Source organism: Marmota flaviventris, chromosome 6, assembly GCF_047511675.1.
Source record: "Marmota flaviventris isolate mMarFla1 chromosome 6, mMarFla1.hap1, whole genome shotgun sequence".
In the NCBI taxonomy this organism is placed as follows: Eukaryota; Metazoa; Chordata; class Mammalia; order Rodentia; family Sciuridae; genus Marmota; species Marmota flaviventris.
Genome location: NC_092503.1, coordinates 141672099 through 141699822, shown reverse-complemented (window position 1 = coordinate 141699822; position 27724 = coordinate 141672099). Strand labels below are relative to the sequence as shown.

At 51.5% G+C, this 27724-nt stretch overlaps 1 protein-coding gene across 8 annotated transcripts in view; it reads right to left on the bottom strand.

Moving 5' to 3' along the window:
- Positions 1–4698: 4698 nt before the first annotated feature.
- The window catches only part of Rreb1 (ras responsive element binding protein 1), a 179523-nt gene continuing 156497 nt past the window's right edge, over positions 4699–27724 (bottom strand). For 6 of the 8 annotated variants that reach the window (XM_071613666.1, XM_071613667.1, XM_071613665.1 and 3 more), the window contains exons 9-13: positions 25503–25692; positions 21754–24667; positions 14645–14806; positions 8827–9645; positions 4699–8119 (exon numbers count right to left, since the gene is read on the bottom strand). In XM_071613666.1, coding sequence (XP_071469767.1) covers positions 7665–8119; positions 8827–9645; positions 14645–14806; positions 21754–24667; positions 25503–25692 — 4540 coding nt within the window. In that variant the 3' untranslated portion in view covers positions 4699–7664. Of the gene's footprint in view, positions 8120–8826; positions 9646–14644; positions 14807–21753; positions 24668–25502; positions 25693–25886; positions 26048–27724 lie in introns of all 8 variants that reach the window. The other 2 variants (XM_071613670.1, XM_071613669.1) reach the window with 2 other exon arrangements.

Here is a 27724-nt window from a genome sequence, read left to right as displayed (position 1 = left end):
ATGAGTGACCGTGAGAATAGATGGACAGGGCCAAGGCACGTCTGCCTCCGTAGTTCATAGAGGCTGCCTGCTCCTACGTTTCAGAACTGCCCTTTTGGTGGACAAAACCCCCACTTCGGACACCCCACAGCATCCATGCTGGGGACCTTCTGTTTTAGGATTTGCTGGTGGGCAGTTTCATCTGGAGAGGGCCAGTTACTAGCTGGCTGACCCGGGCAAGGCATTTGAACCCTTATCTCTTCTCTGAGGGAGGACTAAGACCTTTTTTGTTGTTGTTGTTTTGGTACCAGGGATTGAATCCAGAGGTGCTCTACCTCTGAGCCACATCCTCAGCCCTTTTTATTGTGAGACAGGGTCTCACTAAGTTATTCAAGGCCTCGCTAAGTTGCTGAGGCTGGCCTCCAACTTGTGATCCTCTTGCCTCAGCCTCCCGAGTTGCTGGGATTACAAGCGTGCACCACCACACCCAGCTGGAACTTTATGGTCTCAGCTCACTGGGCTTGGGTGAAGACAAGACACAAAAACCTCCCTTTACATTTTTCTACCACTTCTAAATTTCCCCCACTGAGCAGCCTTACTTTAATGTAGAAGCCTCATAGAAGCGCTGTTAGGGCCGCGCTCAGTGGGACTTCCTGTAATCCCAGTGACCTAGGAGGTTGAGGCAGGAGGATTGCAAGGTCCAGACCAGAATGGGCAACTTGGTGAGACCCTTCCTCAAAATTAAAAATAAGAAAAAAGAGCTGGGTATGTACTCAGTGTCCAGTCCTTAGCACCCCAGGGTCCAGTCCTTAGTACTCCTCCCTGCAAAAAAGAGCCATGCTAGTCCCGCGGGGAGGCAGGGCCGGTGAGCCTGCAGCCCTGGCTGGCCTCCTGGCCTGGGAAGCAGACGCCACTGTGCCCACTAATTCCTGCCCTGAGAGCAGGCAAGGCTGGGCAGCCCCCCAGGGCCAGCCTATCACTTCCACGTTTGGCTGCGGCTTCCTTCCCTTAAAGTAAGACGGGAAAGGAGTGACCACTTGTTCCTTATTTAGGACGTGGGCTTGGCGGCCTAGACTTGGAGGGACTGTGTTGTTGTTGCTAACGAGCAGCCTTCAATTATAAGTTTAAAATAAACCCGTCCCCCTCCCTGGTTCCCGGCCTCCCTGGGGTGTTGGTAATGGAAAGAGAAAGGGCTGAGCCGCCCGGGGCCTGCGGCTCTGCACCAGGCTGAGGCCAGCGGGCAGCTTCGGCCTAGAGCCAGCTGGAGGCCCTCTGGCTGGTTGGCCCCTTCGGAGGAGCCGCTGGAGTCCATAAACATGGCAAAACGGCAGGAACCACAGACAGGACCTCTGGGTGACTTGTGGGATGTGGCTGCCTCTGCCAGGGGCTGAGGTGGGGTCGGTGGAGGGCTCAGGGTTCCGTGCTCCTCCTCCTGAGACGGGGCTGCACTTGGATCAGGAATGTCTCCCAAAGGCCCAAGGTTTGCAAGTGTGGTCTGAGGTGCTACTGGGAGATGGTGAGGCCCTTAGAGGCGGGGCCTAGTGGAAGGAAGTTAGGTCATTGGAGGCGTGCCTTTGAAGGAGCTACTGGGACCCTGGACTCTTTTATTTCCTAGCTGCCATGCCATGAGAACTTCCTCACCACACGTGACTGCCATGATGTGCTGTCACAGGCCCCACAACCCATGGACCAATTGACCATGGACTAAAACCTCTGAAACTGTGAGCAAAAATAAACCTTTTCTCTTTATAAGTCGTTTTCTTTTCTCAGGAGTTTTGTTACAGTAACAGGATGCTGACTGACACAGATGGAGTGTCTCTTTAAGAGCTGTCTGCAGTTTTCTTCTGGGTTCATCTTCTGAACTATTTTGGGCTCTAGACCAGAGCTTCCCAAATTTTAATGTGCTCACGAATCCCTGGAGCTTTTTGTTAAGTCGTGGATGCTGACTCAGCACGTATGTGTGTGTGTGTGTGTGTGTGTGTGTGGGCCTGAGGTTCTCATTTTTAGCCCACTCCCAGGGGATGTGGGTGCTGTGGGTCCCCAGATCCCACCCAGGACAGTGAACCTCCTCCTGGTGCCAGGTCTACAGGGTGGCTCCTCTCACCAGGAGACTGTGTGTGACAGGCCTGGCTTCAAGGGGGACTGAGCAGAGTGGGGATGTCTGATAAGCATCAAGGCCTGAGGCAGCCCCGAGGGACACTGAGGGCAGTGCTTTGAGTGGGAAGGTGACTGGGCTATAGAGCCAGAGGAGGCAGTGAAACCTGAGAGGTCTTAGAGGGCAGAGGCTGGACCTCCCACCAGCGCCTGCTCCGACTGCTCCCCCTGAACACTGGTGGGTGAAGTGTCCCAGGGAGGGTCTGTACAAGGATGGGAGCCAAGCATGCCAAGACGTCACAGAAGCTTTAATGACGCCTCCTGCCTGTTAACTCACCTAATTTACCCTGCAGTCCCGCCAGGCAGGCTCTGTGGCTTCCCCGTCTTAGGGCTGGGGACTCACAAGGCCGTTGGCCAGGACAGGGGCAGAGCTGGGATCTGCCTGTGAGCCCGCGGGGGGGCAGACGGCTAGCTGTCTTCAGGCAGGGGACCTGAGTGTGGGATCCTTTCCCAGGGTCCCCTCCACCTGGTCAGATTCCTGAGCTGCCACAAGCCGGGGCCTCTGTGAAGGTTAAGTTCTCTTTCACGTGTGATGTTCTCTCCACTCATGAGAGGTCCCCAAAGGAGTCCTCTTCACAGGGACAGAAGCAGAAGGGGGGTGTTAGGGGTAGGTGGGCCGAGGGAAGTGGGGCATTAGTGTTCAGTGGGTGCAGAGCCTCAGTTTGGGCGATGAGAACGATCTGGTTTGGATGGTGGAGATGTCTGCCACCGAACTGTACGATTAAAAAGGCTAAGACGGTAAATTTTTATGTCACGTGCATTTTATCACAAACACAAAGATGTGCACAAAGATTCTGGTTTGAACTACCAGGGACCCATCAGAAGGGCTAGGCTTGGACATAAATCTACAGGTACAGAGTGGCTGGTGGTCACCTGTGGGTCAAAAACACTGCAGTGGTTTGGATGATGTCCCCCAAAGTGTGTGTTAAATAAAGGCTTGGTCACCAGCCTGTGGCACTCTTGGTAGGTGGAGGAAACCTTAAGATTAAGAGGTACGGCCTAGCGGGAGTTCTTTAGGTCAACGGGGGGTGGGGGGGGGTGGGGGGAGTGGTTCTTTGAAGGTGATATTGGGACCCCAGCCTTTTCTTTCTTTTTTGGTACTGGGGTTTGAACCCAGGGGCACTCGACCCCTGGCCACATCCCCAACCCTTTTTGTATTTTATTTAGAGACAGGGTCTCACTGAGTTGCTTAGGGCCTTGCTAAGTTGCTGAGGCTGGCTTTGAACTTGCCATCCTCCTGCCTCGGTCTCTCACACTGCTGGGATTACAGACATGCGCCACCAAGCTCAGCCTGGAATTAGCCTGGACTCCTCCCGACCAGAAACAACAAGGACATTTGCTCAGCATCAATACCAGGCTCCTTTTCAGGTAACAGGCAGAACTGTAGATATGTTCGGTCTTTTCATTCCTAAATGCCTCTTCGCAGGGTCACCCTGACCCTGGGGACTGTGCTCTCTCTGCACACCCAGGTGGCTGGGGTTTGGGCTACAGTGCCTTGTTTATCACACCCCACAGAGCCCTTGGTCTTCAGGGACCAGGTGTGCAGCCCAAATTCTGTCAGGACAGTGACTTCATGCTCACAGCAGGGCAAATGTCTGCTACCATCTCAGCCGAGGGCTGTCCCTGTGCGTGCTTGTTCATGATCTCCCCGGCCCCGAGTTCTGTGGGTGTCAGGGCCTGGTGGGGGAAGGGTGTGTGGCCCAAAGAGGATCCTGGAAGGCTTGGGACCGCAGGGCTACAACTAGCTGTGATCTGGCAGAAGTCCAGGACACTCTCCCATCTAATCCCAGCCACATGGGAGGCTAAGGAGCGAGGATGGCAACTTTGAGGCCAGCTTCGGCTACTTAATGAGATCCTATCTCAAATTCAAGGCTGAGAATGTAGCTTGGTGGTAGAGCATCCCTGGGTTCAACCCCCACCCCCAAAATATAAATGAAACAAAAACAAAAAACCGCAACAGGATGGTCAGAGTGTGTAGCCTCATCTACAGTCAGCTCCCCTGACAGCGCCCCCTGAGGTTGCTTTTAAAGAAACACTCCAGAGGTAGCAGGTCCAGGACTTCACCTGTTGCCACTTTACAGTGACACATGCCCCACCATGTGGGCTTTGACCAGCCCTGGAGTCACTGTCCCCTTCCTTGGCTAAAACCCGCTTGCACGACTATATTCTGAGCTCCCAGAGCTCTCCTTCCATCGGGTGTGGACTCCATCCCGTGCAGCTGGGTTGGGGGAGAGGAAAAGTTATTGAGGTGCAGCAGACGGACGGCTGGCTCAGCTGTGGATAACCGACGGTGGAAAGCGGTTGCAAGGTCCCCCCAGCTCTCGCCGTCACTGCGGACTTACCACCTGTCCACACTCTCTCCAGGCAGTGCCCACAGCTTCGGCCAAGTGGCTTTTCAAAAAGATGCTCCTGTGGCACAAGGCTTCCCGCAGATGGCCCACGTGGGCAGGAAGCAGCTTGCGACTTCCTGAAGGCACCTGATACCTGTGACTTGCGTGGAGCAGGCGGTAGGTTTGGGGACAGGATTAGAGCGAATCACAGGACAGCAGGACGGGCAAACTGCCATTTTTAAAATATAACATTTATTGCTTAGATGGTTTGATACAGAACAGCTTTCTTTTCATTCTGAATTTGGAAGTTCTATACAACTGAGTACAAAGAGGAACAAAAAGTACCAAAACCAAACTTGTGATTCTCTGTTCATGTGGCATAAACCAGTTTTGTACATAACATGTAGCAGCAGTTTTTTAAGTTCCCTTTAGAAAAATATGAAATCTACACATTTATTATTGTTTCCTGTTTAATGCATGGGCTGAAATCACTAGGATCAACTTCCTTCTTGAAGAAAGAGAGGAGAGGAAAGAGACGAACGTATGATGAATCTGTCTGAAACTGGCATCCGGCTGCCACGTAGCTTCCCCAGAGCTGCGTGGAAGACAGCCCTGGGGTCTTTGTTTCTTTTGTTCACGCAGCCAGGTGTTTCATGTAGTGATTGAATCTCAGCATTGTGTCCATTGATCACAGAGAAAGAAAAAAAAAAAACTTGCACCTCAAAAAACTTTTCAGAAGATCCATATATATATATATATATATACATATATATATATATATATATGCAAAAGCCCTGAGAGAAGGAGAAAGAGAATCAAACAAAATGTATAGAAACAAATTAGCTGGACATGCAAACTAAGCTATGATTCACCCAGCGTTTAAACAAATCACAAATTTCACAGTTTAATATAGGGGAAAGGGGGCAGAACAACAAACAAATAATACACTTGTCAAACTCACTAATAAAACGTGGCAAGACCTTATCGACTACGAGGGTACGGATCAAGGCTAAATAAAGCTTTAGATCAATAGTGATTATTGCGAGCTGCAGCCCCGGCGACCTGCGTGGCGGGGGGCTGACCCCTGCTACATCTCACCGCAGCGTAGAGTTTAGTCATGGCTTCTCCCCACAATATTGCGAGTTTAGTGTGGAGAGTTGCAAAGAAAAACAAAACACAAGGAACCCCAAATAATAATAACGACAAAAATAACAATAACAATTGTGATAATAATAATAAAAAAAGAACAACTAAGGGATGCATGAACTGGTTTCAACTTAGAAGGCCAAGGGATCATTGGTTCTGATCTGCATTCATCTCTACAGTAAATAAAACCGCACTTTTAAACTGGTTCATATATCCCAATACAGTTAAAAATCATATATACCTCATCGATTTTCCTTTCACATGCAAAGATATCACTTTTTATTTTTTCAAGACTATCCACCTTCCTTTGATGTCAGGGTGGTTGGGTTTTAGCTACAGGAAACTGAAATGGAAACAAAAGGGCATGTGTCTCTGTGCAAGGTTTAAGCCAAGGAAGAGTCCGTGGAGCCACAAGGGGCCAGTGGGGAGAGGCCCAGTGGAGGGGCACCTCCCCAGGGAAAGGCCAGAGGCTCCACAGGGTGCAGCAAGCAGGGGCCCCCGCAGCAGTATGGCTCGGGTGTCCTTAGGGGCTCGACTCAAGGGCAGGATGCTGGACACAAGGTCAGCGCTATAGGACCTATCGTTTTCGCTGCAGTGAGGGAAGTCTGTTGTCTGCACAGAATGCTCACGAATAAAAGGAATCCTACCTTTTTGCACCCAGCGGTTCGGGCCTCTTAAGGAACTAGTGACACCACATTGGTCTTTAAGCACCAACCCCACGTCGCAGGAAGGTAAATAGAAATCTCTCCTCTTAACCCTTGCATGTAGTTTTATTACCAGTAGTAGTATTTCCTCACTTTTCAATGACAGTAGCACAGCCGGGGGCAAGGCTTGGACTGGGCTTAGCAGGAAGACTGGGATACCTTGCTCACAAGTGACAGGACTGTCACCACCTGGCTTCCTCAAAAACCACCCCTGTGGCGCCCCCGGGCCTGACCTGGCGTCTTGGATGCCTGTTCCCTGCCGCACATGCAGCCTTGCTCTCCCCGATCCGAGCCTTCCTCAGCTGTGTTCCGGGGGCCCGGCCCCTGCTGGAGTCTGCAGCTGCGGAAGAAAGGCCTGTCTGAATACAGTAGAGAGCTGTCACCGGAGCGTGCCCAGGAACCCGCAGGGGCAGGTTCTGTGGGGACCTGGGGGTGGCCACGCAGGTCTCCAAGGACAAATATTGCCCATTTGTTTCTGCTGACTGCAGAGCCCAGCAAACTGATGAACTAACAATAACAATAATATTAATATTAATAATAATAATAACATATACCTAATGGGAAGGGGGAAAATCAAATAGACAACATCCAGGTACGTTTTCCATAGGTTAAGTTGTTGGGGAGGTAACTCTTCTCTGTAGATTAAGAATGGATGTCTTGGAACTTGAAATAGTAACTATTTCTAAGGTGGAAAGAGTAGAAACAAATATGAGGTTGAAGCTAGAGATCTTTCCTGATTTTGGCTTGAGCCACCTTGGAAACCTTCATCGACCACATTTCCTAATAACAAGGACCAGATCAGCTCCACTGTGGAGCAAACAGGGAAAAAGAAAGAAAAAGGAAGGTCTTTGAGAAATCACATCACATCCATCTTCCCTCTGGTCATTTACATGAAATTATGAAATTCACATCATTTTCTTCCAGTTATTGGCTACGGGTATCCCAGGGCATTTTTTTCCTCCTGTTCCAGCTCACAGAACAAACAGGACTGTCACAGATTCACAGAAACAAGCTCACACACATCGATACTAAGGGTAACATTAATGCTTAAATGAAGAGGTCCTCCCCAGACAATTCTTTAAAATATCTGTCTTGTTAAAGTCGTTTTGGGCAAACACAACCCCCATGGTGACACAGAGGCTCCGTAAGTAGTTAAGGCACTGGAATCGGCACGTACTGCGGCCTGCAAGGCGCCCGCAAGGCTATGGCACAGGGCCGGTGGCCCGCTCGGCCCCTCCTGCCCTCCTGCTGGCTCCTCCCGACAGCCGAAGGACAATGACGAAATCTCCTGAAATGCAGCTCTGAGACGCTGTGCTCTGCTGGCTTGTCTGTGCAAGGGCGAGGCGGGATGTCACTCCATCCCCAGCAGCTGGGAGGTGGCCTCGGCCGGGGCCAGCGCGGGGTGGGCAGGCTTCTTGCTGCACAGCTCCAGCAGGTCTTGCACCAGGGTTTCTGGGCCCTCGGGGTCGGGGTCGCCCGGCGCCTGCTCCTTGGGGGCCGCCCGCCCCTTCTCCTCCCGGTGGCCGCAGTCCTTCCCGGCGCTGGCCAAGCTCTCTTTGCGGCTCCGGGTGACGGCGACGTGGTTGCTGGTGCTGGGAGCCGACTCGGCCTCATTCTCTGAGACTGGGTTGTTGCCGCTATGGGTGGACTCGTCCTCGCTGTCCTCCTCGGGCCGCTCTTCCTTGTCACTGTCCTTGCCGTGGTGCTTGCCGTGCCGGGCTTTCTGGTGGATCCGCTGGTGCCGGACCAGGCTGTGCTTGAGGGTGAAGGTCCGCTCGCAGGTCTGACACTTGTAGGGCCTTTCCCCTGAGAAGGGAGAAGAAATCCGTCTGTTAGCCCAAGGCCACTGACCCTGCCTCCCCGATGGCAGTCAGGACAGCGCACCCAGGGCCAGGACTCCCCCACTCAGGGCCAGCCCTCCTGTTGGGTGCAGGGGACACAGGAGTTCCAGGGCCGCATCCCCTCCCCTTTCCTCAGCCCAGGAGTTCTACAACTGATCCCGAAACCAAGATCCTAGAAGCAGAAGCCTCGGATATGCAGTCTGACCTGGCCCAGAGAAAAGCATCTCGTGGAAGGCCAGGATGGTCCTCTCCGGGGCCCACGGGGACAGCAGCTCCTCCTAAGTCAAAGCACAGATCTCTGTGTTCCAAGGTGGAATTTCCCAAAGGCTCAGAGACCCAGCGGCCAACAGCTGAGAACAGCACCTGTCAGCAGCCCAAGAACATGGCCCTGCTGAGAGCCAGGCCCGGGGCTCTTGGCCGCGAGCACAGGGCCCAGTGGACTGTGCGGAGGCTGGCTGGGTGCGGTGGCCCATGGGCCGCAGCTGGGAAGGGAGGAAAGGGGAGACCAACAGGGCCTGGCAGGGTTTCTCTGGGAGGGAAGGACGGATGGCCCTGCCCAGGTCACCTCGCTCTCCTACACTCTCCCATTGGCCTGGGGCTCTGACTCCGTCACTGCTCTGGGACCGAGGTGGGTCCCCCTCGCCTCCCCTTGGTGGCCCGGGCCCTCCTCACCTGTGTGGGACCTCATGTGCCTGGTGAGGTCCTGCAGGGACCAGAAGCGCTTGCTGCACACGCTGCAGACCTTCTTCCTCTTGTCCGCCTTGCTGGCCGCGCTCCTGGGGGAGTCCGTCTTTGGTTTCTTGTCATCGTCGCTTTTCTCTGAGGACCTCTTCTCGGCTGTGCCCTCCCCGTCAGAGGGGCCCTCTGTCTCCTCGTTCTGCTTCTCCTCGGAGGCCTCCCTGGCGCCTGGGGCCGGCTCCCCTTCAGGGGGTTCAGTGGGCTTCTCTTCAGGCTCAGAGGCAGGGACAGACGGTGGCCTCTCGGCTGCTCCGCCAGCACCCTCTCCCTCCGAAGGCTGCGTCTCCTCCTCATCCTTGGGCTCCTGGTGGCCGTGAGCCTTCCGGTGGCGGCTCAGGGTGCCCAGGAACTTGAAGCTCTTCCCGCAGGTGTCACAGGCGTGCTTCTGGTCCTGCTGGGCAGAGCCCTGGCTGCCCACGGGGCCTGCCTCACCCTGCAGCTTGAAGTCCATCAGCTTGCTGGCCAAGTCGAGGTCCAGGCTCTTGTTGCTGGCCGTGTCTTCCTCCGGCCCGTCGGCCTCCCCAGCGCTCACCTCCACGCCACACTCTTCCTCCAGCTCCTGCTTCTCCTCTGCCCCTTTCTCTTGCCCCTTCCCAGGGGAGGCTGCCTCTGCCTTGGCCTCCTCCACAGGAGGATCCGCTGTAGCCTGGCTGAGCTCCACGGCTCCCTCTGATGGCAGCTGCTCCTTGTCCCGAGCGGTGAGGTCCAGCACCTCACCTGCCACGGCCAGTGTTTCCGAGTCTGACTGGCTATCTGTGTGAGCAAGCACAGCAGGGAAGGGGTTCAGATGGGATGCACAAAGCATGTGCCTTTGAAGGGCTCTACTGGGACTTGGTTGGATCCACCCTGGTGACCTGGGCCCCAAGCTCAGTGAGGATTTCTCATCCCCGATCCTCGTCACCCCTGACATCCCTCATGAGGGCCAACATGAACCTGGAGACTTAAGGAGGGCAAACCAGCCTCCACATCCCTGCAGGAGGTTCCCAGGGCTGGCTGTGCCTGGACCTCCTGGCCTCCACTGCCCCGCCCCAGGAAGGTGAGTGACTCAGGCAGTGTAGACAAAGGGCTGCAAGATAGGAGAGGGTGCATTCCAGAGACTGGTGGCACTAGGGAAGTTGAGAAAGCCAAGTTGTAAGTTATCTTTCCCGTGCAAAGAAATTATATGAACATGCATCACACACAGGACCACCCTCCCAATCCTCTCAAACATGGTCTCTGATGAGTCCCATAGAGAACGACCCTGAGCGTGAATTCTGTGTTTATAGCGCACACCCTCTTGCCTGCCAGCTCATCTCTAGGTAGAGGTCAGAGGCAAAAGGAGACATGCACACCGGCAGCACCGGAGGGTGGAGAGACATTCCACAGGGGAGGACCACCTTTATGCCAGGAGAGCAACTGAGGAAGGCAGGAGACCCTGAGGGGCTGTGGAGGGGGGGTACGAGTGGGGACAGGGACTTGTGGGTGGCAGGCATCTCACACTTACTGCCTCTTGCTTGTTCCCATTTGTCCTCTCTCCACAGCAAAACTAGACGGGGAAAGTCCACTGGCTTTTAATGACCTTCTGAAGAGAGAGCACTGTGGCAACTGTAGTGACGCCAAGCAGGTCAGAACTGAATGAGGACTTAAGGACTCTAAGTATGTGCTGTGACAGTGAGGCAGAAGCCGGCAGGGCCTACTAGTCAGGTGTAGATTCATGTCCAGTTCTTCACTGTAAGCACTCAGAGGCGCCTTGGAGTCAGACAGACGGAACCAGCTCCTGGGAGGTTCACGCCCTCAACACGCCCGTCTCCGACCACAGTGCTTGAACTGAGCAAAGATTCACACACCTAACCTGATTCTTACTTGCTGGGGCCAGCCACCCCACAATGTTACCCCAGGCCCTTCACTCCTCTTCAATGTCACATGTCCCATTACCTGCCATCAAGGTGGTCCTGGGGCTGGGATAAGGAGCTGGTATTGCCTCTCCCAATATCCTCAGAGATGATACCTGCTCTTCACACCCCTGGAGTTTGGGGCTCACCTGCAACCATCTCTGTGACATTCTACCCACGAGACTGCCTTGGTTTTACTCCGACCGCTGTTAGGTATCAAGACATGTCAGAGGGGAACATGATTCATGTTTTTATTTGACCAGAACTAGGACTTCTGAGAGATGCACACCAACGTTAGGGCACATTTCAAGGAAAATTCAGATGCTCATTTTCTGGAAATATTTGAATAGAGAGCATCTCCAGAATGGATTTTGGATAAACTCTACAACAAAAATGCAGAGTGCTTAACTTATTTGTTGGCTTTGTGGGTAATCTGTTTAAAAAGGTTTGATCTCTAGTTACTTCCACTTTGCTCCAGTATATCCTACACTATTTCTCTTATTTTTTTTCAGTAAAAAAAAAAAAAAATTTAAAGAAAGGGTCTTGTGGGGCTGGGGTTGTGGCTCAGTGGTAGAGCGCTTGCCTAGCATGTGTGAGGCACTAGGTTGAATCCCTGGCATCACATAAAATAAAGATGTTGTATCCATCTAAAACAAAACAAAAAAAAAAAAAAAAAAAGAAAAGAAAGGGTCTTGCTCCTCGCTATGTTGCCTAGGCTGATCTTTAATTGTGGGCTCAAAGAATCCTCAACCTCAGCCTCCTGAGCGGCTGGGCCCATACCACATCCTGCGCAAGAATGAACTGCACAGAACATATTTCAGAAGATAGACCCAGAAAAAAATCAAAATGAATTCTGAAACACTAAGACCACACCATTCCACTCCCAGGTCCTTCCTTAGGGTGGATAATGGAAGGAGAACTCTGCTCACTTCCTCTGTGAACAGAGGAGGTGTGGCTGTCTTCCACCAAACTTCCGCTAGGGGGAGTGTTTTAGCCCCTCAAGTTCCAAACAACTTTTGATTCTTGGGAACAACAGACTTAACCTGTTCACATACCACTAATATCCACCTTGAAAGGCCAGGTCCTATTTTGACCCTCTTCAACACTCACATTGCCAAATACAGGTAGCGAGCTGATGGCTTTGTATAAGCAATGCTACTTTAAAAGCAAGCACTGATTTTCTGCCACCCATCCGTCCCTCTTCTCTATGCGGGGGGGGGGGGGGGGGGGGGGCAATGGGAAAAAGCTGAAGAAATCCTGATAGGTAAGGAACCCACAGCTCCCCTTGCGGGACAGCACACATCTTCCTAGGTGCTCCGGTTAAGGATCTCCTGCTCCTGGAAATGAAACGCTACCTGACGAGGCAGACATGATCATCTAAATAATTAATCTGATGGGTAGAGCTGTTCTGTCTGCGCTTCGCCTGATGACTGGGATCAACGCTGCGGTCCAGTCCACAGGGACACATGGGATTTTGGGGTTGGCATGCGTACCACCACTAAGGGAAAAGTTTAAAAACGTTCATGTTTATAGTCCTACCCGGCTGCCTTTACCATGGCTCTTCTAGACAGCGTCCAAGGAGAACCCAGGAGGGCATCCTTCAAGGGCAAAGGGGGCCAGGCACCTCTGCCCAGCAGAGTGCAGTTTCAGTTTAAAATTCAATGCAGCCCTCTGAAAGGAGAGCCGCTCCCCCACTACAGCATTTTTAGCACCATTTTGGGGAAAATATCTGAGGTGCATTTTCACGAAAAATCTTATGGGACTGAAAAAGTCACATGGACATTAGAAAATGTTAGAGATTTTAAGAAAATGCAGTCTAGGCATATAAACTTAGAAACCTTGAGAACTTCCTGGGTAATTCCCTGACTTTAAAAAATAGTCTGTTTCTCAAAAGTCTCACTTTTAACTGCCCCGGAGGGAGCCCCCCAAACCCGCATCATGCCCACCTGTTTGTAAATCTCTCCTTGAAGTCCCAGGATTGTGTGCCTCCCTGACCTGCTTTCTTTCCCTCCTGAATCTCAGTTTCTTCCCACCATGAAATGTGACCATAATTAAACCAGACCTATAACTTCTCTCGGCTGGTTTCACATTACAACATTCGGTGACTTTTCGTTTCCCAGAAGTTTTGTCCCTTTACAGAAAATCTATACAACTTCTGGGGCAGGGCCTTGAAAAAACAAAACTTGTCACTGTAAACTTGAAGCCAAATGCACCCAGAGGCCAACGTTTGGTGCTGAAGCAAAGCTCAGAGTGTACATCTTGATTCAGCTTTGTATCTGGGGATCCACAGCCACCCCCAGGGTCAGCAGCATCCCAGGGTTTTCCTTCCGTATGGGAGGGACGCTGGGTGCAAAGCGAGCACGCGGCACAGGGTGAGGACTCTAAGACTTGTTGGTAAAACACGGGGACCCAGCCCCCGCCCCTTCACCAGCTGTCTTCCCTCCTTCGGAACTGGTGTGGAAAGGATCACATGCTGCTTTGTATACCAGGCTGCCAGAAAGCGTTCTGGACCAACAGGTGCCCTGGCAGCCGAGGGTTAAACATTAACAGGAAGGTCTGCAGGAAAGCGAGCTCTGTGGGCAGCCTGGCGGGCCTCCTGCCACTTGGGCAGCAAGTAGACCATCCTCGGCTCACAGGGCTCTTCCAGGGGCAGGGTGCTGTGGGCATCATAGCTTTCTTTACTCGGTAAACTGTGTGGAAATGGAGTCTGGGGAATGGAGTCAGCAAAACCAGCACTTGGCTACCCGTCGGGGTCTGAACTGGAGGAAGGGCTGGGCAGGTCAAGGGCGCTTGGAATCTTTCTCTCGGGCTTGGTGGGAGGTATGTGGAAGGCAGGGCCGGTTCCCCCCAGTGGGATCAGTTCTCGACCTGGAAATGGTACACACTCACTCCACTGTGCCCCATTCCCTCTGACCCCAAGGTAAGGACTAATAGTGTGGGCTGCCTCCTATGCCACACCACGGGCACAATTAAACTCCAGAAAAACAGAGCTGGGGGAACCACCTTGGCTTGGCTTCAAGCAGTGGGAGATCTGGAGACGGCAAGCACTGAAGGTCTGCAGAACCGAATCCAGTATTCACACCACCCTCACTGTTCCTTTTGTAAGTCGTGGTGACCTGCAGTAGCCTATTGTCGTTTGTTCTGGGGGTGGTGTGTCCCAGCAGCCTGGGACGATGGAGGGCATTGAACTGAGGACTGAACTGAGGACGTGGGTAAATACAGAAGCCGAGGGAGAAGGGTGGCGGAAGCTGAGTGGGCAGCTGTTAATTGCTCTGTAGGGTCTGGGGGAGGAGCACACGTCAGCACAGAGAGTCACACCGGGTTCAGGTCAGGCAGAGACGTGATTAAAGAAAAGACATGCAGAGTGCTTCTCAAACAAGGATAGTCTTCTACTGGAAGAGAGTTACTGAAAAGAAAAACACCCCACCTCGCCCCACCCTGGAAGGGCTCAGCACCCCCAGTTCCTATAATAATACACGGATGTCCCAGTAAGCCCCTCCCTGCTCCAGGATGCTGCGGAGGCTGGGGCTCCCCAAACCTTTAAGGTTTCACATTCCTTTTAGAGGTGTTCATACCCAGAGCTACAAAAACTGTACACCTCCCACAGATCCCACCGCCCAGCACTAGGAACAAAGGCCACCTTCTGCTAGGAGGGTGTCCATCTTCCCTAGCCACTTCCACAAGTCACCTAGGGGCACTGCCATTGGTTCCCGAATTCCCTGGGCTCCTGGCTCCGTCGTCTCGTAGTCTAGGCCCCTCTGACCCAGGAGCCGCGCTCCCAGTCCTCAGCACGCCCTGAGCTGGCTGCAGCTGTTGGCGGAGCCCGGAGCAGCGCCCTCCGCTCTCCTCCTCTCTGGTTCTCCATCACCTGGAGGCACTACCTGTGCTATCATGGGATCCAACATCACTCTCTTTTGGGGGGATAAGCCCGTTTCTTCTCAGGGAACAGGTGGTAACTCCGTGTTTGCGCAACTGGTGGCGTTCACAGTTAGATTTGGTAGAAAAGAAGGCATCGCATTTTTGACAAGGGAAGGGTTTCTGACCTGAAGCAGGAAAAAAAATATATATTTATCTGGCTTTCTAATGCAATGAAAAAGAAAAATCGCTTTTGATTTATTCTCTTGGGATTACTGGCATTTGCTCTCCCCCACCCTCCACCCCTTCCTTTTAATAAACAAAATTCATTAAAAACAAAACAAAACACTGAGAAATACCAAAGACTATAATGATAATGATAAATTTCCCTCATCTGAGTGAATTGGAATGAGCTTTTGTCTTCAAAATACTAAAAGAAATTCAACAGTGAAACATACGTTTAAATAAAGTATATATCAACAGTGATATATACGTTTAAATAAAGTGATGGCATCAGCATTAAAATTAAATAATGACAACAAAAAATAAGAATGAAAGGATTTCAGACCCTGGTAAGACAACATCTGTATTAAACCACAAAGAAAACACAGTGATTTCTAGCTTGGCGAATAATACAGATGCTGGGGACCCCAAGGGGACGAGGAGACAGGCTCGGGCCTCCCGGAGGGTTCCCGAATCCCTGGGTCACCTCAGGGGCCCATGGGAGAAGTCAGGGAGTGCCCCCTTCAAGCAGCAGGTCCCCATTCTAGCCACAGGTGGCTGTGGCTTCCCATGGGGGGCAGGAGCAGTGCATCTTCCTAGGACCCCACCTGTGCGACTTGTTGGGACGTACTGCGGTGACTTCTGCCCAAGGTCACTGTGGTCCTCACGGGCAGAGCCTGGAGGTCTTCTTGTCCCATTAAAGATTCTTTGCTCCCCCTGGTCTGAACTCTGGCTTGGAAATATGTGAGTGACCAACACATAAGCAAGTCTGCTCACTCCATAGATGCTCAGCAGAGGACCCCCCCTCCCAAGTCCCAGCTCTACAAATGGGCAAATGGCTGAGAGGAGAGGCCCTCCTTCCCTCCCCAGGGGAGTCTCTGCTTTGGTGGGCCCATCCTTTCCTTTTATTTGGATTCCTTTTGTACTGTAAATACCACTTGCAAAATGCAAGTGAAGCTCCTCTGATACCATCCCATGTTTGTGTGGATGAATGGGAGGGCAAGGGCTGGTGGAGGTAGGGGTGAGAAAGGGGAGGAAGAGAGGAGAAAGGGGAACAGGAAGAGGGGGAGGAAGGACAGAGAAAGAGGAGGAGGGAGGGAGTTAGAGGGGAGGGAAAAGGACAGAGGAGGAGGGAAGGATGGAGAGGAATGAGAAGTCCAATAGGGAGAGAAACGGGTGTGGGGGGAGACTGAGAAAGAAGGGGTGGGACAGGAGGAGGAGGAGGAGGAGAATGATGAAGGAGGAGAAAGGGGAAGGATGAGGTGGACGAGGCAGGCTTCAGGAGAGAACAAATGGAGGTTCATCCTTTGCTACGTCGCTAATTTCTTCTTTCTCCCCCAGTCACACACTGTAGATCCTAGTGTCCAACCTCACAGTGGAAAAGATGTCAGATACTGAACCTTGGGACGGCCAGGGCCAAACACAAGCGTCCAGGTCTGCAGGAAGAGCCGCTAGCACAGCTCCCTGGAGACACAAATCACAGACCTTTGGCCTTCGGTTTAGATTAGTGTTGTAATGTCCACTGAGCCTGGGCTGGGGCAGTGCTCAGGGTCAGGGGCTTGCTGGAGTGCTCAGTAAGGCCTGGCGCCTGGGGTGAGCGGAAGGGCTGCAGGTTTCCCAGGACAAGGAAGGAGCAGCACCACTGGCACTGCCAGGCTGCACAACTCCAGGTGGCGCTGTTCCCAGGGCATGAAGACATGTGGCCAGCAAGACTGAAGCAGCAGTGTGGCCAAACTTGTGTGCCAGGAGTAATCCAAGACATTTATTCCTTTCTGAGCTCAAAGACTTTAAGACGATGCTTCCCAATCTCCTTTGGAGCTGGTTATGAACACAGTCAGGCTCGGGGTGTAGCTCCGTGGTGGAGCCCTGCCTAAGACGTGCAAGTCCCTATGGAAACCCAGGAAGGGCTGAATCAGAAATCCAGGATATGGTACGTATACTTTTGGGGAGCCACACAAAATAGTGGAGAACCCATCAATTGCTCAGAAGAGCCCCTCTTTTTGCAAGTGTTTTTTGCTAAACGTATATTAAAAAAAAACCCACATTAATTTTTTTAAAAAATCATGCTTTTGTGCAACTAGTTGTAAAGTACTGGTGCACCTTCTAACTTATTTCTTGCTATTCATTAAGAATTGAATATAATATTTAAGGATTTCAAGTAGGAATAAAATACTGCTCCTTTAACATTTTATTGTCAAAAGGCAGTATGGAGTCAAGTACAGTGGTGCACACCTGTAACCCCAGCTTGGGAGGCTGAAGTAGGAGGATCACAAGTTTGAGGCCAGCCTTTCAATTTCACGAGACCCTTTCTTAAAATACAAATAAAAAGGTCTGGGAATGTAGCTTGGTGGTAGAGCACTCGTAGGTTCAATCCTCAGGACCAGAAAACAAAACACAAGCAAAAAAACAAAACAAAACAAACAGAAACACCTCACATTTCATTTCATTGCAAATGTCCTTCTATTTTAAATAGCAGTGGTCTCTATGGATAGCAGAAATATTGAGCCCTTTTAGTATTTTAAGACAGGTTTTAAAAACCCTTTTGGCTGGTCACCTACAGTGGAAAGTTTCACATGATTTGATTAATGTGGTAACTGCCCCTCGTTACTACTTTAGAAGGGGTATTTGTAAGAACATCTGTAACGACAGTGAATCCCCCTGGTACCCAAGGGTCATCCCTCGCCCCCAACCCCAACCCCAAGCCATTCATCCTCTGCATAGACCAGCTCAGAAAGGAAGAGACACGTTGCGTGGAATGGTCTTCTCTGGAAGGCACTGGGGCAAGAATGAACAGGGAGAGCGAGTTTGCCAAGGAGATCAGGACCTTGGCTATCAGGACCAAGAACACAGATCTGGAAATATTTTTGTTCACTTCCCAAAGGAAATCAGGGTTCGGAGGGGAGGTTGGGACCTGGATGGCAAACCTTGCAGCTGCCTTTATTTCTGTAACAAGACAACACAGCTCGAGGCCCCTGGTTCCTGCCGCAACTCCTCTACCCTCGAGGCGAAGGTGTTTTCCTTTTGGTATTTTTTCCTCTACATTTGGCAGAGGTGTAAAATAAAATAAAAATTAAAAGGGCCGGGGATGTGGCCCTTGGTGGTAGAGCACGCCTCGGTTCAACCCTCAGGACTGGATTAAAGGTAAGGACACCTGGTCAAGGACATCTGGTGTTCAGGGTGCCTTCCGCACTCGAGTGAGGACATCTTATTCATCTGAACTCTGATGCTGGCTGTGGGGAGGAGGGTCTCGGGTGGGAAGAGCCCTGAGGTGGCCAGGAAAAGGAGCTTGAAGCACCAGTGACAAGGCGAGCAAGCCAGACAATCTCAGTGTCGAGAGCTGGAGGGAACTTGGACATCACCCGGTCCCAAGCCTGTCCCTGGGCGATGAGGAACCAGAGCAAAGGGAAGGAGGAAGAAACCGAGGGCAGAGACAAGAGGGACTGGCTGTGTTTCCTGGCACAGTCCTCCACCAGCTGCTTGAAGGCACAGGATGAGATGCTCACCAGGGGCAGTGTTGTTCTCTGAGGAGGTGGTGAGTTCAGGGAGAGAAGGTTAAGGAATCAGGAACTGTCCCCATCAGCAGGAAGCTCTGGGCTGGGAGAAAGCCAGAGAGGGACAGGAGGAAGAGGGCAGGTGTGTGTGGAGAACAAGGCAGGGACATGGAAGATGCCAGCTTCCTCCTCAGAAGCAGTTCCTGGAGCCTGAACGGGGAGAGGCGGAGCCGCAGCGCTGTGACAGTGCAGGCAGCTGGCAGGTGGACCCCCTATTAGAACACCATTCTCAGAATAAAAACTGTCAGCTTTAATACTACACTTACAAACCCTGTCTACCTCCTTTGTTTACAGGGTTGCTGCTGAGTCTTAAGTATATGCCTCAAGCCATGTTTTCAAGTTTTGGAGGGAGCCTAAGAAGCCAGGGAGCTAAGTGACTCTGATGGACAGCAGAGCTGCCGAACAGGGGAATTTCAGGTCTGTGGGAAGACGATTCCCCCGTCTTTTTCCAGGTCTAATGCTCGATGAGTGGGAAATGTTCTCACACAGCACCAGACATAGCAGAGTGCTCAACATGGCGTGATTTAGTCAGGTGATGCCGAGGCCATCCCTGGACGGTGAGTAGTGGTGCACAGGAAAGGAAAGGAAGTGAGCGGAAGCCAGCGGGCACCAATATTTACATGGTGTACAACACAATTCTGCAGTCGCTGAGATTTTAATCCATAGCATTCTGATGCCCAGCTGTGCTCTCCCCTGTCTCACACCACTTCCCAGTCTTCTTCGTGCAGGCATGTGCAGACAGGCTGGCACATGAGGGCCTCCATGAGGGTACCAGCAGGCCATGGCGATCATGGGCGGCTGCAGGGAACGGTGGCTCTGGTGTGGCGCTCTGGCCATACTTTACCACCCACAGGACTGCTGGGAGTGACAGCTTCCCTAAGCCTCGACTTCCTCATGTCATGAACACTAGCTCTCAGAGGCTTCTCTGACTGGATGTCAGAGACTGGCCCCAAAGAGACACCTCTAACTAAGGTTATCGGCAACTATGAAGGGAGAAGTAGCAGAATGTTTATATCTACATCCATCCTACCTGGTCTCGAATAGGTCTTACATCTTCCTTGCTCAGGCTCAGATGCTTCCAAATTTTATTTTATTTTTGTACTGGGAACTGAACCAAGTACATTCCACTAAGCTAGGTCTCCAGTCCTTTTTATTTTATTTATTTTTGGTACTGGGGATTGAACTCACGGGCAGTTGACCACTAAGCCACATCCCCAGCTTTATTTTGTATTTTATTTAGAGACAGGGTCTGGCTTTTGCAGAGGCTGGCTTTGAACTCCCCATCCTCCTACCTCCTCTGGAGTGGATGGGACTAGAGGTGAACGCCACCGTGCCCGGCCTTTTTATTTTAAGACAGGGTCCTATTAAGTTCCCAATGCTGGCTCAAACTTGTGATCCTCTTGCCTCAGCCTCCCAGGTTGCTGGGATTATGAGTATGCACCACTGCACCTGGCTCACATGCTACCAAATTTTAAGCCAATGATGACATTCTGGCATTCAAAAGCCAGGCAATCACAGTGCTGGATTCTCAAGTGGGGCTGGGTATCAGGCATCTACTCCAGCACAACTCTTGAAAGGAAATTCTGGCTGCTCCAGCTTCTCAGGGAAATTGCCAGTTTACTGGGAATAGAAATGTCTGGGGATAAATGGCCTCAACACATTTAAAGGAAAATGTGCACAGTGTCTATTGAGCATGGGACTGTCATCAGAAAATGATGGGAGGCTGTTTGATGGCAGGGGCAGAGGAGAGAGGGGAGGAGGGGCCAGAACCAAACCGACCACCAGCTCCAGACCATCTGCTCTTTGAAAAACTGTAACAGAAATACTCACTTCTCCAAAGATTCTGCAGGCGACAAAGAGGTGTCACCCACAAAAGGGCAGCAGAAGACACTTCTGTGTGGGGGCACTTCTCTGAAATGCTTCCTCCTGAGAACTGTTACTCAGTTTGTTTGGCTTAAACTATTTCAGTGGAAAGAAAATGAGGACTGAAAAGGTAGCGTGTACTTTATGAATCTAGAAATTCCGGTTCTACGGAGCCCTCCCTGGACGACACTGCAACTTCCTGGATTCGAGGGCCTAGCATCCCAGGAAGAGATGCTGCAGCTCTGTGGCAATCTCTGGAGATTGGCACCTCCAAGAGACTCCAATCCTTTCAGTCACGCCTCCTCGGCTTCCTCCCCCCTCCACCCCACTAGCCTCTGCGTACTTTCCTGGTTTGCAGGGCTGCTTTATGAACTCTTTCCTGCTGCTCCACCTCACGTGTGGTACACCAGCCCTATGCGGTGTTTCCCCCTGGCCAGAGAGCATGGTTCACACCAGTTCCCACGAAGTTACCCTCACCAGACTGTTAGAAACCTCCTAAACACAGGACTCCCAGTTAAAATGTGAACTTCAGACCAACAAATAATTTTTCACCTATCCCAAATACTGCAGGGAAACACCCTCAACATCGTTTGTTGTTGTTCTGGAATTCAAATTTAACTGCTGGCTTGTAATTCATCCAGCAATCCTGTACCATACATACAATATCAGTTGATCTTTGATCCTATTAATATTTGGGTTTTGAACCCCCAAAGGTTAAGGACCTCATTCAATTTACTATTAGTTCAATGACGTAAGTCCTGCGAGAATTTCTGGAAAATTATAATTGAGAGTTGTGTGATCATTTGAATACTTTGCTAATTTTACTGTTATTTAGAATATTAATCATACTTGGGATGTTTCCCTGTGACAGTTGACAATTTTAGTATCAATGAAACAAAAAATTCTAGCACCATCCACCACTGATTTTCAAAATAGATAGGGGAAGGTACAGCCAGCTTGGTGAACGGAGAGGAAATGGCCAGTGTCACCTTTTGCAGTACTTCCCTTTACAGAGATACGTGGCCAAAAGAACTCAGATTGTTCAAAATTTAAAAAGCTGCACCGAGGATGACAGGCTGAAATTTCTGATGTCACAACACCGAGCTCATTATGCCCCAATACCTTAATACAAAGTCTCACTTCTCTGGAGCCACCTCCCCTGCTTAACCCAGCAAATTATCTCAAAACCTTCTTGGGAAGGGCTGGGAGGAGGGAAGTGAGGGGACCAATGGGCACATGATCACGCTGCACTGGACACTTCTCACCAGAAAGCCCTCAGAGGGGCTCAGATCATGGGTACAGGTCACTATGGTTACTAAGAATATCAGGGAAACTCACGGACCCCCAGCAAGCCTGTGGCTTCTAACAGGAGAATCAAGGAATGAATGGAGCATGAGAAAAGGGTCCTCTACTTTTGACCTCCATCCCTTGATCCCCCACTTGGCCTCCCTGCCAGGAGGTAGGCCTCACCACCTGGCGCGTCCAGTGGGCCCTCTTACCAGTGTGTGTGAGCATGTGCCTCTGGAGGGAGCTGGCCCAAGGGAAGACCCGAGGACAGTGGGGACAGTTGATCTTCTGCAGGCAGTTGGCATAGGAGTTCCGCTTTGCCCTCAGCAGCTTTTCTTCCGGAAGGCTACCCTGCTCTTCGTCACTGGGCCCATGGTGGTCAGAGGGGGCTCCAGCCACCTCGTCCTGAGTGTCGTCCTCTGCAGTCTGCAGAAATGGACTGAACTTGTTGGTGTCCGTGGTGGCCAGCATCTTTTCAATGCTGGCAAACTCCCCACTAGAGTCCAGGTCCACCCCACCACTGTTGGCATGGGGCCGGCTCCTCATCCCCCTTTTCCGGCCCCTCTTCTTGGATGAGCCAGCTGGCCCCTGCTCAGTGGGTGAGGCTGCCTCTGGGCTGCTCACTGCAGGGGGTGGGTCGCTGGATTCTTTTGGGCCTGTGGTGTCAGCAGCTTTGGGTATGGTGCCTCCTAAGTTGTCTGCAGCTACAGCGTTACTGCTGGTGCTTGAAGGGCCTGGGTCGGCCACCTTGGTTTTCAGTAGAGTGGGGGCCGAAGACACGGATGAGATGATCTGGGCAATGGAGGCCAGTGGGGGCAGCTCTTCTGTCACTGGGGGCTTTGGCAAGAGCAGGGGGGGTTTGGGCCGCAATGGCCGCAGCAAGGCTGAACTGCTCAGGAGGGCCGAGTTGCTTAAGAGGGCGGAGCTTCCCAAGAGGGGAGGGTTGCTGACGAGAGCTGAGGAGTAGATGGGGACGGCCAGCTGAACAGAGCCCTGGAGGGGCTGAGCATGGGGTTCCCGGGCTGCAGCTGGGGTGGCAGCCACCACTGTGGCTGTGGGGTTTTCCAGGATTCCGCTAGGCCCCAGGGTCACTGGCAGAGTAGGGCAGGGGGACAGCTGCTCACTGCTCCCCACCTCCTGCTCCAGCTTCTTGGCTTCACTGGGAGCAGCCACGTCCTTGTCTCCTTTCCTGAAGTTCTTGGGGATGGACAGGTCAATGGGCTCCATGGAGCAGTCATAGGGGACCAAGGAAGAAGGGCTCAGAAAGGAGGTCACGTTTTCCTGCTTCACCTGGACCAAGGCCAGGCCCTTCTGAGAAAAGTCCAGGGGCTCATTGAAGTCTACGGCGAAGGTGCTGGCGGGCTCCAGCTTGACCGCCACGTGGGGAAGGGGGGGCTGGGCGGGGCCCCCGTGAAGAAAGCCGTTTTGGGGCTCCAGGAAGGTGGCAATGGGCTTGCAGTCACTGAAGGCGACACAGCCGCTCTCCTCTTCCCTTCCCGAGGCCTCGGCGGGCACCTCCGCAGGGCCCAGGCCGCCATCCACCGCCAGCACGTAGCTCTCGATGTCGTGCTCCGGCACGTGCAGGTGCTGCTTGAGGATGTGGTGGATGCAGTTGCGCTTGGCTGCGAAGGCGGCGCTGCACTCCTTGCACTCGAAGGGCTTGCGGCCTTTGTGGCAGCCGCCCAGGCCACGGCCGCAGTGCGTGCGCATGTGGATGCGCAGCGCGCGGTAGTGCTTCAGGTCCTCTCCGCACAGCCGGCACACCGTGTCGGGGGCACAGAAGGCGTCCACCAGCTCTGCTGCACTGCTGCTCACATACTCGATGTTCTTTTCGATGTCCTTGCGGGTGGCCTTGAGGTGCTTCTTGCGCAGGTGCCGCTCGCAGTTGGCTTTGACTGTGAAGGGGTAGTGGCAGATCTTGCAGATGTAGGGTCGCTCCCCGCTGTGCGTGCGCAGGTGGCGGATGAGAGCGGCCTTGTCGGCAGCGATGTAGTCGCAGATGTTGCACTGATAGGGTGAAATGCCCAGGTGGGAGCGCACGTGGGCACGCAGGACTCCCGAGAAGGCAAACACCTGGTTGCAGAAGCGGCAGGGGTATAGCACCTTGCGCATGGCAGGGGTCTTCTTGCCACTGGGCCCTGTCATGATGGCCTTCAGATCCCCCTCTGTGATCTCTTGCTTGATCTTGGCCTCCATGCTCAGGGGCAGCAGGGCCTCAATGATGCTGTCCTGCTCCAGCTGCGTCTTCATCTCGGGCTGGCCTGGCAGTTCTACCCGGGGCTGCTGCAGGAAGAGCTGGGTGGCCGTGTTTGGCTGGGCCCCCGACTTGGACTGCAGCAGGTGGGCATTGGAGGCGGCCTCCACTGAGCCCTTGAGGAGCTTCAGGGGTGGTGGGGGGAGGCTGGGGCTGATGCATCCTGGGGAGGCCTGCTGGGTGTTGATGAGAGGAGGGGGTGTAGAGGTGGCCACCACCGTCCGCGGTGTGACCAGGGGCTTTGGCTTCAGAGGGGGCATGTGCTTGAAAATTGCTTGCAGAGGGGTGGCAGGGGCCTTGGAGAGAGGTGGAAGACTGATTTGTGGGGGAGCCGAGGCTGCCATCTTCAGAATTTGCTGAATGTCTGCCAACTCGATGGCTGACTCTCCTGAGATGGGCTTGACCACAATACTACTATCTGGCTGGATGATAAAGCCCTTCTGGAAGGGCTGTAGGGTCAGATGCTTCATGCTCTCCTTGGTAGCTGGAAGGACTGTGAGAGAACCACCTAGGGAAGCAGCTTCGAAAGGAGACAGACTCAGCACGTTGGTGCAGCCAGGGTCCTGAGGTAGCTGACACTTGAGTGTCTGGAGCTGTATTGCTTGGTTGTCATCGGGCAGGGGCTCCTCAGTGGGCACAGGCTTGATGTCTTTGGTGTGCTGCAGGCCCAGCAAGGTTAGGAAGGCCTTCTGGTCCAGAACATCACCAGCCAGGGTCTTGGCCTGCAGCTTTTCCCGTCCCTGGTCCGAGGCAATGTGGGTCTGCTTGTGCAGAATGAGGGACGAGAGCATGGGGAACGCCTTGTCACAGGTGTCACAGACAAAACGGTGCTGCTCGCTGATGCACCTTCGTAGGTTTGTTTCACACCAGGCCTATGTAGAATCCACCAGCATAAGCAAGGGAACAAAGGTAAAGAGTCAAAAATCATCACTAAGGGAGATGCGAGAAGTATCTGTTGTGTAACTGTCCCAGTATGCAGTCTTTCTCTATGAATAGATAAGGGGCTGATCTTCCCCTGATGGCTAACCCGGAACTGAGTTAGGAAAACTACAAAGCATCTAAAGAATCGTGTTTGCCTGATGAAAGACACCATCACCAGGGAGATACTGAAGTACAGTGAAATAGCACCACCTTGCAGGTACAATTCTTTATCTTTTTTAAAAAACTGGTGCCTCGCAAAAGTAATGTGACAGAAGCCGGAGAACTGGTTACCTCTGTGATTGTGACAGAGGGAACACTGCGTGAGAGGGGCAGGAGGGGTGACATCTGGGGGCACTGGTGGTGTACACAGAGGGAACAATTTTGTCTTGCTTCTTGGCTCTGTGCACAGGAAGAGCCTCACTGTTGCTGCAAGCACTCTCCCACTGAGCTGCACCCTCCAGCTCCTCCCTCATTTCTCACAGAACCTACAGTGTTAGAAATACTTAACTTTGATGCAGAAGCAAGAATTAAAACAAATTCAAATTACAACAGGGCTTGGGTGGGGGTGGTGAACAATTTACAATTTTAAATTCCAAAGCCCCAAGAATGGGCTGATGAAATGGAATACAGAAAGGGTCAAGTGGAGTTTTCAGAGAAAAGGTGTTCTAAAAAAGATAAAAATCCAACAGACAACGTTTTTGAAAAAGGGACCCTCAGGATAAGGGAGCTTAATCCAACTAAGCAGACCATGAGGCAGCTGCTGGTTCAACAGGCTGCTCAGTATACCTGAGAAATGCGAGAGAACTTTCTACAGGAGAAGTCAGTGAATCCTAAGTCATGGAAGCCAGCAGGAATCGAAGGATTGTTCTGGATGAAAGGCCTTCCCATTGCGTCCCTGGGAAGCTGTTTGTGGACAAGTGCGTTGTGGCGCAGCAGTCCTCGGTGTGTTCGAAAGGTGACACAGCAAATGTCACATCTAGGGAGAAGAGAGGGACAAAGATACAAAGAGGTAGCTCAGTCAGTTTCCACTTGTCTGTTGGCTTCATGATGTCTTTTGTTGCTTCATTTCAACTGAACACAATACAAATAAGACACCAAGAAGCCAGTGTGCTTGTGGTTAACAACAAAAAAATCTCTTCTGTTTATTTTTTAAAATTATGTTCTACTAACCCTGGACACCAAATCTTTGCAGGCAGTACAAGATGTATCTATGACCAAACATCTCATCTTCAGAAGACAGCCGGGACCCTGAGGCCACTGCTGCAGACCTGAGTCATGCAACGTCAAGGGATCACTTCAGAGGTGGTGTTCTTCCCTCTGCTCAATGGGTTCTAATTATTGTAAATATTTAAAGGGCAAAAAGATACATTTATGCAGTGCCTGGAGCAACTGTAGCAGCATCCTTGGGGACAATCTCCCCAGCAAGATTCCTGATAAGGATAATATAATTCAATTCCCTAACCGAATTGGTAGCAAGGAATAATAATTGCTTATTAAATTCTACTATTGCATTCATTATCTGAAAAACAACTATAGTTCCCACATACTGAGCCCACACTAAGTGTAAGACCTGCCAGGGCAGTGCATACACCGCGGCAAGGCAACGGGTTTTACCATCCTCTTCTTACAGATGGAAACACAGAGGCTTAAAAATGTTCATCAACTGACCAAAGTCACAGAGCCAAGAAGCAAGACAAAATGTAAGGCCAAGTTCTTACTCCCACCCTTGCCTATCACAAGGCTATCTCCCTTCCTTGAAAGAGTCCCACGAATACAACCTACTTAAACATTGTGGCCAGGGCTGAGATTGTAGCTCAGCGGTAGAGCACTTGCCTACCATGTGTGAGGCTCTGGGTTCAATTGTCAGCACCACATAAAAAAAAAAAAACAAAAAAAAAAAACCCAAAAAACAGGGCTAGGGATATAGCTCAGTTGGTTGAATGCTTGCCTTGCACGCACAAGGCCCTAGGTTCAATCCCCAGCACCATAAACAAACAAATAAACAAACAAAGGTATTGTGTCCATCTACAACTTTAAAAACATTTTTTTTTATTAAACTGTGGCCCTTAAAAATAAAACAAAGGAAAAATAAATCATGATCCTTAATTTTAGAGACAATCTTTGACATCCTACAATGTTCTGGCTACTCAGATGCAAAGCAAACGCCATTTTCTAAGACTGTCTCTACTTTTCACAGTGTTGTCTTCTGCGTCTTCACTGAGAACCATATTAAAAATGATACAATAATTATATTATCAACATCTCCTAGATCTATACTAAATACAGCCACTGAGACACATGTGACTATTTCAATAGAAATTTAATAAAGTTTCGTCATTCACCTTAGCCTCCTTTCCAAGGCTCAACTGCATGGGGCCATACAGCTATGGCATATTTCCTTGAAGGCAAAAAGTTCTGCATGCCAAGCATCATTACACGTACAGACACCTTTGCAAACCTTCTAAAGTAGGTCTTACTACCACTGTGCTACACAGAGGTAAGGCAACTGGCTCCTGTTTACATTGCATACACTTTAATGGAAAGTTTTCTTGCTATGAAATTCTTCTCTGGAAATAAAGAGATAATGAAATCACCCACGAAGCAGCTGAGCTCTCTTTGATGAAGCGTTGAAAGGAAGAAGTGCCAAGTATGTGCAGCTCTGCTTGCTTTATCACTTGGTGGTGGAACGGGGTCCTGTTGTATATCCACCTCTCTTCTCTCCTCTGCTAACTGTGGACACCTCCCTAGCAAGATTCCTGTCATTGTTCAACTACATTTAGAATACTGGGTTCCTAGGAGCCATTCAAAGCACAATGCTCCCTTTGAGGTGAGTCTCTGAGCTGCCAAGCTGCAGTCAAGGCCCCAGGGAAGAACTGGATTCAGATAACCCAAAACAGCTTTAGGGACTGAAGCTGTTACACCATGGGCCCAGATGGTGTGGCTGGCACCTTGTGGGTAGGCAGGTCCTAGGGGATAGGCTATGATCCGCAGGAACCATTCCTCACCCA